Below are 12,048 nucleotides of genomic sequence, written 5' to 3'. Positions count from 1 at the left end.
TTTTTGGCGAGTGGTACTCAAAATGAGGACTCAAATGCAAGACTCAGCCCAAGATCAGTACACTGTGTAAAATCAAAAGCAAGGAGGCCAAAAATATTTAGGAGACAAAGAAGAATGAAAGCTGGAATGCTTGACACAAGGGTAACTTTTAACTATTTTCTAAAATTAAATTTGTTTTTTTTTTACTTCCTTGCTTTCTCAAAACCATTTGCAATTGTGAAATCTGATTACAAAAACAAAGTGCAGACCTCTATGGCTACAGTCTGTGCTTTTATTATTTATTTTAGGCAATAATCATTATCAAACCATGAACTACTGCTGGCAAAGGAAAAAACTCAGCCAGTCTCACAGAAGCTTTGGTAAAATAGCCTTTCATATCTTCCACTGATCTTAAGTAAGTTTAGATTTTTTATTAAGGGACCACCTGAGCAATTAATACAATATGAAAAATGTTGAAACATCTCCTATCTTTAAAAGAGTCAAAAATGGTGTTTTAGATATATAATCATACACATGTAGTAAGTATGTAATTTATTACATGATAAATAAAGAAACTACTTTTGTACGACACATAACATTTCTCATAGTTATACCTTTTCAACCATTTTTTAAAAGAAACTAAAGATAGAAGAAGAAGCCTTCACATTTAAGAGATTTGAGCATGTGAGCACTAAATTATAAGTTTAAGTGAAAACATTAGTAGATTTTTCAGAGTTAATCAATAATATTAACATTATCATGTTATGAAATGACATAATGCAATAAAATTAGCTTCCTTTTAAAGCTCTATACTGTCCAATTCAATGGCGTAACGACACAACATTAGGCCCGTAAGCAACATTATCTGGGTGCGCCCCATATGAAGTACAACACCCCATCCCGCTCTGGATTACCCATAATTCCAAGTCGTATTGTAAAAAATAAAATACTCAAATACATTGTTCTTTTAAGATCTTTATTGCGGTTTGAAACATATTAGTGTATTTTATTTTTTATTTTTACCAACCATTTAATGAACTATACATAGTTATTATTAACATAGTAATTAAAAGTACAACTGTCTACTTTGCTATTGGTGTGGCATTTAAACAGCTCAACATCAGGTTGAAATCTGCCATGTGTTGGGGTAAAAATAAGGTCTGGTCACTCTACCCAATAACAGGTGGGTTTAAAAGGAATTTTTCACACCATTACATCTGGAAAGAGCTGTCTTAGACCACAATTGCATAGGGGGCCAACCAGGTGCCAGTGACGGGGCCCCTAAGAGGGATGGGGGGCCCCTAAGCAAATGCACCCTCTGCTTACCGATAGTTACGCCCTTGTATATCTTCCTTAGTGGCTTCAGTGATATACAGTAATTGCTGCTTGTGAACAGTAGGTACAGAACTAAAAAATATTGAAAGAATAAAAATATATGCAGCATTACTTGGTGCACAATTAAAAATGGCAAGCTGGCCAGCCCTTTCCTTTTTGTCTTGGTAGAACAACATGTTATGCAAATATTCTGTTTGAAACTAAGATCAGATTATCAGCGCTCTGCTGCTTTTCCTTCATACCCCCCTGAGCCCTGTATAGCCTTGGGTCGGCTGTGCGTAAAGCATCTGGATGCAGCGATGCGCCGGTTGATGCTGTTTCCTTTTTTCTTGGAGCGCGCAGGGAGGCGGGCCAAACAATTAAGTCCGCAACTCCTGATTTGATGATCTGCGAATTTCCTTTTAAAGTCTAAGTCTGTCACAGTGGGATCGGGTAGTGTTCCGGTGTTTGTCCTGCCTCCTCACGCCGCAGCTCTCTTAAGTATCTTGAGCTTTTTTTCCTTTTTTTTCTCCCCCTTTTCCATGAGACCTCTTCACCATCACTCTGAGATCTGGGCTTAGGGGGATAGGATCTTAGGGGCCCAGTTTGACTCAGAGATAAATATATATATACACTTTCACACATGGCGCTTTAGCAGAAAAAAACACATTGTCAGTGGATTTTGAGGGGGTCGAACTTTTTAAATCAAGTCGCCCGTTTTTGTTTTTTTCTACAGCAGCGCGGGCGCTCACCATGGAGATGGAAAGATGGACCATCAGGTGGAAAACGAAAAGGCGTCTATTAGTCACTGTGGGCACCTTCATTCTAATTCTCCAAATTGTCAGAGCAGGTAAGACAAGGTTTATTGTTAAATGTATCTGGTCCAAAATCTGAAGATGATCTGGCACCCAGCCCAAACTTGGCAGCTGGGGCCAATGAAGTCTGTGATAGAAAGGAGCTGCATACCAACTTTTATTCCTTTTTATTACCATGAAAAGATTACCTGTTGCTGAGAATCTAACATTAACATACCTTACCTTTCATTAGATTTTAGTTTGTAGGTCTCTCATAGAGATTATTGTTATGTTTATCTGGGGTACATCATGTGACTTTTGAAAGATTCAGAGGGTGAGAGGTTAACCTGTGCTGCAGTGAAGGACTTTTGTTAAGACCATCAATAATATAGGTCTATTTTATAAATGTGTGGTTTGAGAAGAGATATTCTAGATTTTTTATTCTGAGGCAAGACAAAGAAAGGGAATTTGATTTTACTGTCTCAATCCCGCTATTTGAGGTGCTTAAGAAAAAATTAAGGACTGGAGTTGAAGATGATATTCTTCAAAGTATGACATTTATTGTGAAAAATGATAAAAGTTCCAAATGCATTCACTGCCAAGACAATTAAATAATAAAAAAAGAACAATACTGGATGTTACAGCCATCATGCTTTGATCAGCAATAAAAGTATTAGTTAAAGTAAACAGCACAGCCATGAAGCTGCTCATTAAATTAGGTCATATTTGACAATCTGTTTTCTCATCACTTGGAAGACAGTTTGGTTTGACAAAAGAAAGTTCCTCACAACATATGGTAACTTAGTTTGACCTAAAATAATTATTCAAACCTTTTTTTCTTTTTTAATGTTTGTTTTTTCTAAAGGTTTACCTGAATGGATCACTGCTTCACTAAGTGATTCAAATTGAAAAGTTTTCATATTTATTTACTATTCTTTTTTGATATTACAAAATGAAAGTTTTTACAAGCAGATGCACTAGAGAATCTAACCTTGAACATACAGGTAGTGATTTTTTTTCTAAATTTATATAATACCTGGGCATGAGAGTGGGATTTTTTGAGTGAAATTTATTTTCTGGCTTGAGAGATCACCATCTTTCCACATTATTTCGGCTCCCACTGAGTCCAAGAAGGGGCGTTGATGGAAAAAAAGGATGGGGGAAAAGTCTGGAGTATTTTCTTTGCTTTTAAGAACACATAGGGTCACACATTCTTTCCTTTGTGAAATCATAGTGATAGACGTATTGTTGAGTATCTTTTTCGAGTCTGTTTATATACAAATAGGGATACTTTTCGTTATAGCAAGAAAGTTGAAATATAAAAAAATATCATTTAATTTGTTTTCATACATTTGGATTTATTTATTTTATTTTTTTAAACAATTAGCCCTTTAATGTCAGATTAAATGAGTCCTTACCTGTTATTGGAAATAAACATCCTTGTGAAAAATTTTCTTCAATTCTTGGACACCTTTTCATTCCCCTTTTCTTTTTTTTTTTTGCAAGGGCAAACAGAAGAACATGAATTCTGTGTATGCTCATTTATCTATTTGTAGTAACTAACATTGGCAGTTTGCCATGATTTGTTTATCATTGTTTTGTTGTTTTGTCGCCTTTTATATGACAGATAAAATGTTACAAAAGCAGCAATGCATACTGACACCCTGCAGGTAAGTTCTTTTTGATGAGATAGAGATGCAAGTATCGACCGCCAGGTGGGGGTATGTAACCCTCTTCCGCGAATTATGTAAATTACGGAGGCGGACCAAAATCTCACTATGTGGAGAGCGCACCCTTGTGTTTTTTTCTGGTTTGAACTACAGCTCATCGATTTTGCTAAAAATCAGAATTGCAACTATTTTAACCCATTGCAATCGCAATTTTACTTAGATTTTCCTTTGCTTGTACTGTAGATGTTTCACCCCAGGGTTTCAGTTTTTTTGTGACCTTGAAAGCATGCTTTCCAGAGTCCATTGTTGCAGGACTTTACTGTAATCTTCATGTGAAAAAGTTCTCACTTCTACTTGCATGCGTGCTAGCTGCAACTCTCTGTCTACCTTTGTGTGTGGCAGAAAACCCTCCTTAAGTGTATTACCCCCACCTAAAGGCTTATAATGAGAAATATAGGGTCTTACTCTTAAATGTAATGTTATTGAAATTGAGTGCCTATGAGATTTGAAAATGGAATTTTGTCGAATTGCGATTATATTACAAATTTTTGTATCATATTTTACACAATATACTTGTGTAGTCATGTAACCAACCAACCAACTCTCTATATATTTTTTACAATGCAGTTTGGATGTATTAATAAATGAAAAATATATGTTTTCAGCTGAACACAGCTGGTTTTAGGAGATAATTAACTTAAGAGGTAAGGACCTTTGAAATGTCTGTATCATAGCTGATATATCTGTTTCACTTTTATGGTAAATGGCCTGTACTTATATAGCACCTTTTCAAGTCAGAGGACTTTACCAAAGCACTTTACACTAAATTTAGTCATTCACCCATTCATGCACACACTCACACACTGATGGTGGCAAGCTACATTGTAGCTACAGCTGCCATTTGACTCACATAAGCAAGGCTGCTGTACACTGGGGTCACCTCTGACCACCAGGCAATGCAGGTGAAGTGTCTTGCCCAAAGACACAATGACACTGAAGCCAGGGCTTGAACCAACAACCCTCTGGTTGCAGGGCGGACTTTGTTAAACAGATGGCCGATGTTAAAGGCCTCGCCCCTTAAAGACATTAGGAAAGGCAGTATAACTTTTGATGCAAGTTTTACATAAAGGTAAGCCTCTCTAACAAAGAAGTATGCCTTTCTAAGAAATATTCATCTCAAAAAACATGCATTGAGTATTATATGATTAAAAAGTTTAGGCCTGATACAAGAAATAGTTAGAAGAACATTAGGATTTTCTGAAACTAAACATTTTTTATGAAGCATTGTGTGATTTTACCTGTTTTTTGTACAAGAATTGGTACATTTTATATGTAGTCTTGTAGCTCTCATAACTAAGAACTTTTATTTTTCTCACGTCTTTTGATTAAGAATATGCAAACCATATATTTGCATGATGCAACAGGTGTAAAATGTGACCGAACATTGATAAAGTAGTTCAAGTTTCCAAAACATTTGTATCAGAATTGACACATTTGATTTTTAAACCTGTACATATGTATCAGTTACCACTTGCATCAAGGTCGATATAAATAATTGTGTGAACGAAATTAATATTATAGAAGGGATGATATTTTTAACACATATGCTTATCGCAAAGCGTTAAGTAATAGGACCTTAAAAGCAAGGTCCGCAGTGCAGCACTTGCTAATTCTTCCATATGTCTGCATATTGTCAAATATTCAAGCTGGCCATAATTGCATGATGTGCCAGCAAACATTTAAGTCTTTCCAGCATTCTTTAATTGCTAACTATACTGCCAACACTCTGTGGATTGTAGTGACATAAAAAAGACAGATGAGATATCCTGAGATGCTGCTGCATAACCACAGAGCCGCAGAGACATGAAGTTAGAATGTCACAAGTTTGAAATTAAATCAAAGCTAACCCTAAACATCAAACTATACAATTGAGATGGGTAAACAGATATTATGTGTATGTTTTTTTTTTTTTTTTGCAGTTGAGATAAATTTGTGTTTTATGGTGTACAAACAGGCCTTTATCATGTCAACACATGTTTCACGTTACATAGAGATGACTTGTGAAAATAGCAGATGGTATATCATAGGTTCTTGGCAGCAGTGTCATTAAAATCTGAGACTGACAAATTACCATTAAGACGAGACTGTGGAGAGACTTCTTTAGTACCTTCACCATGAGAGAACTGTCTGCTCTGTCATGTGGCTTTCCATCCTTATCATTAGAATATGTTTTATTTCCTTTTTGGCTGGAAGGATTATCTCTTTTTTTTTCTGGATGTGTTGAGAGAAATGCATATTGACTTCACCTCCTTGGAGGCTGAAAACTTAAAAAGCAGTGCCTACTCATTTTGGGGGTCTATAATAGTTTTGGGATATTGCCCTTTTTCAATGGGGATTCAGTGGAGCAATGACTATGGAAGGAAAAGTGGCTGGAGAGTCTGGAAGGGTGATTGTAGTGTGTGTGCTGGTGTGTGTGTGTGTGTGTGTTGGGGAGGACTGGGAGGCTGGGTTCTCGGCCAATTCAGCACATCTGGAATATATGAGGCCTTGAGGTATGCAGTAACGTAGAAAGGCATTCTAAAACTCACAAAGAGACCTTCAGTCCAAGCAGGCTTTTTTCAAGAACCAGTAGCTCAGAATTTGGGACTATTTTCAGAAGAGCCACAGACTATTTTCCTTTTTATGAGGCATTTTGTGAGAGTTTTCAAACCTGGCGTTTAATGCTTCGAGTTTGTCTTTTTATTCTCTCGCTGTTTAAATAATTGTATAGCCTATTAAACTGTTCACTCTTTGTGTCACTTAAGGAGATCCTTTCAGACTAATTAAGTTCATTTTAATTTAACTGAAATCAAAGGGAAAGATAGACTGCTTTATTGCTCAGCTGTATTTCTAATAGAAGCTAGAGAGAAACGGGTTGGTATATAGTAGGCACTCCTCCCTGGCTCTCCCATTGCAGATCTGGACTGCTTCATTTGATCTTTTGAACTTATAGAAGTTTGGATCAAAGCTCAAGCTTTTATTCACTGTGGAAGTAGCAATAGGGATTTTTTTTTTAGTTAGTATGTATGTTTTAGTTAGGAGGTAAAGGGAGTGGTGCCAGCACTATAATGGCTTCAGCATGTGGATTTCTTAGCACCACCCATCACTTCTGCTCCTGGTGTCTAAAAGCAAATAGGAACTGCACAATCAGCACTTCCTGCCTTTCTTTTCCACAGTAACTGGAGTCATTTTTTTTTTAGAAATTTCAACAAGTCTTAAATAATAAAAATAGTATTGGAATAGTTTTATTGTATTACAGCTTAAGGAATAGTATTTTACAATACTACTGGGCTATAAACTTATTTACCCACTTAAAGATTTTTAGCTTTTTTTAATTTAATAAACATGATTTTATGTCAAAGGAAAATTACTTTATATTATCAACTGGTGTGTCGACTGCCATGAAATGCTTGAGATAACTGGTAATTAGTCATTCACATCACATCAGGGAAATTTTTTTCCCACTCTTGTTTGCAGAATCATCTTTTTTAAAACATGAAAAGCTTTTACTAAGACCACACCATGGCACTTCAGTCATATATCTGTCCAGGGATGTGCGCTTCCAGAAATTAAATAAGCTAAAAAAGCAGCCACAAAGTGTAAAACACATAAATAAAGTATCTAATAAGCCAATAGGACATCCATCCATTTTCTGTCACAATTTATCCCAGCTGAGGTTGCAAGGGTTGCTGCTGCCTATCTCCAGCTGTCTACGGGCAAAAGGCATGGTATACCCTAAGGAGAGTTTAGAGAAGCCAATTAACCTAACACTCATGTTTTTGGACTGTGGGAAGAAGCCGGGTTACCTGGAGAGAACCCAAACATGTACAGGGAGGACATGGAAACTCCATGCAGAAAGCCCCCAGGTCGGGAATCAAACCCGGAACCTTCTTGTTGCAAGGCAGCAGTGCTACCCACTGTATCACTGAGCAACCTGCCAATAGGACACTATCATTTAAAATAAATTGGAAAGCCTTTGTATGCAACCAGTGTAAGCTAGTAGTATATACATTTTTAAAGTCACAATACATATATCATATTATATTATTATATTTATTGAACTTATTTAGTATGTCTCTTTTTGGAAAATTCACATCATAACCACCAACTAAAGGGTAGCATTCTGATTTTGATTTTACAATCATTGACAATCTTTCTCTTAAGCTGAATTTCTTAGTATTGGGGCATCATTTGTAGCTGTTTTAAATCTTGCTATACAGGTTTAGTTTAGGTCCTTTATTGAATCTACTTATTTCATTATAATAAAAAAACATTCTTCTTATTTTTACAAGTGAGTCAAATCTAAAAGCAAGAATGTAAGATGTCTGTTAGAAGGATGGGACCTTTTAATAAATCTGAGAAGTAGGAATGTGCACATACACATGCATTTCTTTATTACACTAAACCAGTTAATCTCAGCCTTTTGAGGGGAAAATGGAGACTGATCTTTCTGCAGAGGTCATGTTGTTCTGGAATTTCAGTATGACTAGTCAGAACCTTGTTTATTACTGGTGGACCCTTGAAAAAGACACATCCTGCTTCTTGATCCAGTTAAAAACCAAATGAGTCAAGTCTTGTCTAGACACAGCTGTAACAATTTTTCATTGTTTTCGTTTCTCTAATAGTTGAAAAAAAAATAGCTAGGAGAAAAAATGATTTTGAGTTGAGGTTTTCTGCTGGTCTTAAGCCAGTATATTCTTTGAGCCAATACTGTTGTACTGTTATGTTCTAAGTGCATTTTTGCTGTTTAACTAAATTAAACATTTAAACGTGTTTGCTTTCTCTGAGTTGAGATCAGATTAAGCTAAATAAAGGAGAACCAGGCAGGAAAGCTTTTTACTGAGTGGAAAAGTTCTAGTAATGCAACAAATGTATGTTCTAGAGCCAAACATTTTTACATTAGATGAGCCAAGTCAAAATCCATACCTAAATTCAATAGAGAATCTGTTTATTGTTCACAAACCAAAGTTGAACTATTGTGCTATTTTTCTTTCAGTTCATGCTGGCAAACCATTTTAGAAAAGTTGAGAGGGTGTGGATACTCCTGCACGCGTTTCTATACAACACAAGAAAGTTTGCAAAGTCATAACTCAAAAGAAATTATCCAGTTCTGTCAGCAGAGTGGAAATTATCTTTAACCTATGGGTGTTTATTGTGTAATCCAGACTAATAAAAGCCTCAGGCAGACATGCTTCAATAATACCAAAGCCACTGTTTTTATCTCAGCACATTAAAACATACTCTGTCAAGGTTCCTCAGTCCTTCTTTATCTCACTGTAGCTGATGATAAGTTTCCTAGAAAAGGGGTGATTTAGGTTTTGTTATAAAACCAGCTGTAGCAGTGCAATACAAAAAGTACATGGCTGCAAGGAAGTGAGAGTGAGAGGAGAGGAATGTAATTATGCATTGCAAGGGTGGAAAATTTGGTCACACCCAATAATTTAAAATTAATTGTGTGTGTGTGTGTGTGTGACCAAAACTTTCAGAATTCCAGGGCATGGTCATGTAGTTGTATAAATAAATGTTTCACCAGAGGCAGAATTTGTCCTCTGCTGTTTCAACATGGGAAAAATAGGTCTGTAATTTTTACAGCAGCTCTGTCAATGAAAAAAAAAAATAATAATCCCGTGGCCTTGTCTTTACAGCACCTTTAACTTTTAACCCTGGTCATTTATAATTAAGATTTTAAATTCTTATAGAACTTTAAAAATCTAATTTTAAACTGTCATAAGAATGTGGAGAGGATCAATGTTTGGTCTAACATGAAGTTAATTTACATATTAGATATCTAGATTTGTTTTGGATTTGTTAAATTAGATTTGTTTTCCTGAAACTGGCTTATTGCATGCCACTAAACTCAATACATTATTTCGCCTACTGGTAGCGGTCTTTGTCTGTGAAAAATGTATATTTCATGAGGTGAGGATAGGAGAATATAATCAATAATCTATTTACATTTTATAGAAATGTGTAAAATACATTCAGCAACATATATACTTATATTACTTAACAATGCTGCAATTGAAAAAAATTACATTTGGTCAACAAAGGCTTTAGGAGAAGACAGGAGAAGAACAGAAAAACTCTGGGCAATGAATTGAGCTTGCAATTTAATAACAGTTTAACTAAATGCAACTTTCAAATTGGAAGGAACCTAGTTTTGAAACATTACAAGGTATCATCACTTGGAAATCTTGTATTTTTTTATGTTTTAACATATGCTGGCATGTTTAAAATAAATCCTTCTGAAAATTTGTTTTGTGAAAGTGGCTTTTTTGTTTGACGTGACTTGTTGTGCAACCTAAAAAGCAAATAATGACAAACTCTACAAAAAAAAAGAAATCCATTCATGTCCTCCTCTATTGATCTCAATAAAGAAAGGGTGCTATCATTCGCCCATCTTTCTACTTTACCAAAAAGAGTTTCCAATAATCAGGGACTCACCTAGAGGCAATCAGTAAGTGTTATTTCTTGTGCCACTTTTTACCAGTAGGGTATTGGATAAAAGTTTTGCCATAGATGAAAGCTAAATGCTTTTTTATAACACAGATCAACTGTTTCTTGTTTTTTTTTTTTCCTAAAACAACAATGCTGTGTGCGTTATTTATTGTGGTTTTAAATTTGACAATGAGATTAATTAAACAGAATGAAACACCGGTATAATGAGTGGTAGTTTTCAGTATGCTTATTTTGCACAGTATGATACGCTTTGTAGTTAATTTATTTATAATAATACCAATAGTATAACAAGCTGATTTTAGATCCTCAATGCAATTGACAATACATTTTTTAATAGATTGCTCAGCTATCTTGCAGTCTCTGCTTAACAGAAATGTGGCTTTTTAGCTCACCAACTGTAGTTTTTAAACACAATAATGGTGGTGCTCTTTCAGTTTTCACTTCATGTATCTTTGTGTTCATTACGCTATAAATATTTCAGCCAAATTTGCCATTTCTCCTATTCAGAGAAACAGTACCATACACTTAAAATAATCCGACGAGCAGTGTAGAGGACTTTGAACACTTTGTCCCTCTCTACAGAATCTCATTAAAAGCTCTTCAAACTTCAAATGATGGAAAATTGTAGTGGTTTTATAACTATTACTTTTTAAAACCTTGGTATACCCTGACCGCCACAGCTTACCCACACTTAAACAAGAGTATGGAAAATGGTATTTTGTTTAATCCAAGATGCAACAGTGTTGATACTTTAAAAAGCTAGAAAATTGTATACTTATATAACTCATAAAGGGAATCATGGAGCACACGGAAACCCTGTTACTGCAATTTCTACAGAGATATTCTGACATGTAATCAGGACGCATGGAGAGAAAAGAATCCAAACTGTTAAATCAAAAGCTTTCAATACAAACTTGCTCAGTTTTTTTTAAGAAAATCTATCTCCAAACCTTCAGCACTCAGATTAATGAAAACTGTTTCTCCAGTCATTCCTAGCCGTTCATGAGTCCTGAATACATTTTTCCCAAGAATTAGACAGCTGCATGGTACATTATAACTCCACATCCAGTGTTTACGATTACAAAGTTGTTTGACCTAGGTCCACTGAGCGGAAAGTGCATTAAGAGAGTGTAAAGGAGTGTTTAGAAGCCTGTAAAACCCACCCCTCTGTGTTCTCCTTATTCTGAAGTCCTGGTGATCAGAAGCAGCTAGTTTCATCACCACATGCATACTGAGACCATTTAGCTTCAGGGGATAACAGCTGAGGTTAGGCAGGGGGCCAGTTAGACTGGTTGCTACTACGTATTTTTACTGCTTACCAGCGCTGCTCATAAATAAAAAAAGGATGTGCTCACAGATTTGTCCAGCAGTGCTTGAATAGGCTATGGGAATAATTGGTGCAAATGCTGATGTATCATGAACTTGCCAGGTGTGATTATGTATTGCAAATGCTGTATTAAGAGTGCACAGTAAAAATTTGATTTATTATTCCATTTTCCATCGTTTATGCCTTAACTTTATTGGAATTTGCTTATTACTATTTTAACTTGACTTTTGTCCAGATTAAATTGCCCCATGTGCCATGTATTAGAGGAGAACAAGCCCATATTATGTCTATAATGTTAAAGTCTGTTGTTCATTTGTACAAGCAGACTCTCTGTTTCTACCTACTGACATTAAAACTTTAAATATTTAGTGTAAAACTTTTTTAGATCCTTTATACACAATGATGGTTTTGATTATATTAATGCTATGGAGCATTAAAGTTTAGAATTTCTTTAAAACCCAGCTTT

The 12,048-nt window shown here is 35.5% G+C and overlaps 1 protein-coding gene across 1 annotated transcript in view; it reads left to right on the top strand.

Annotated features, from left to right (window-relative positions):
* Nucleotides 1–1,786: 1,786 nt before the first annotated feature.
* The window catches only part of LOC107099952 (collagen alpha-1(XI) chain-like), a 102,987-nt gene continuing 92,725 nt past the window's right edge, over nucleotides 1,787–12,048 (top strand). The window contains exon 1 of the mRNA XM_015398282.1: nucleotides 1,787–2,143. Within this exon, the coding sequence (XP_015253768.1) occupies nucleotides 2,047–2,143 (97 nt within the window). The 5' untranslated portion in view covers nucleotides 1,787–2,046. The remainder of the gene's footprint in view (nucleotides 2,144–12,048) is intronic.

Source organism: Cyprinodon variegatus, unplaced genomic scaffold (genome assembly GCF_000732505.1).
Source record: "Cyprinodon variegatus isolate N-32 unplaced genomic scaffold, C_variegatus-1.0 Scaffold922, whole genome shotgun sequence".
NCBI classification, from domain to species: domain Eukaryota; kingdom Metazoa; phylum Chordata; class Actinopteri; order Cyprinodontiformes; family Cyprinodontidae; genus Cyprinodon; species Cyprinodon variegatus.
Note: the sequence above shows the minus strand (reverse complement) of the source record. Positions and strands in the feature narration are given on the sequence as shown.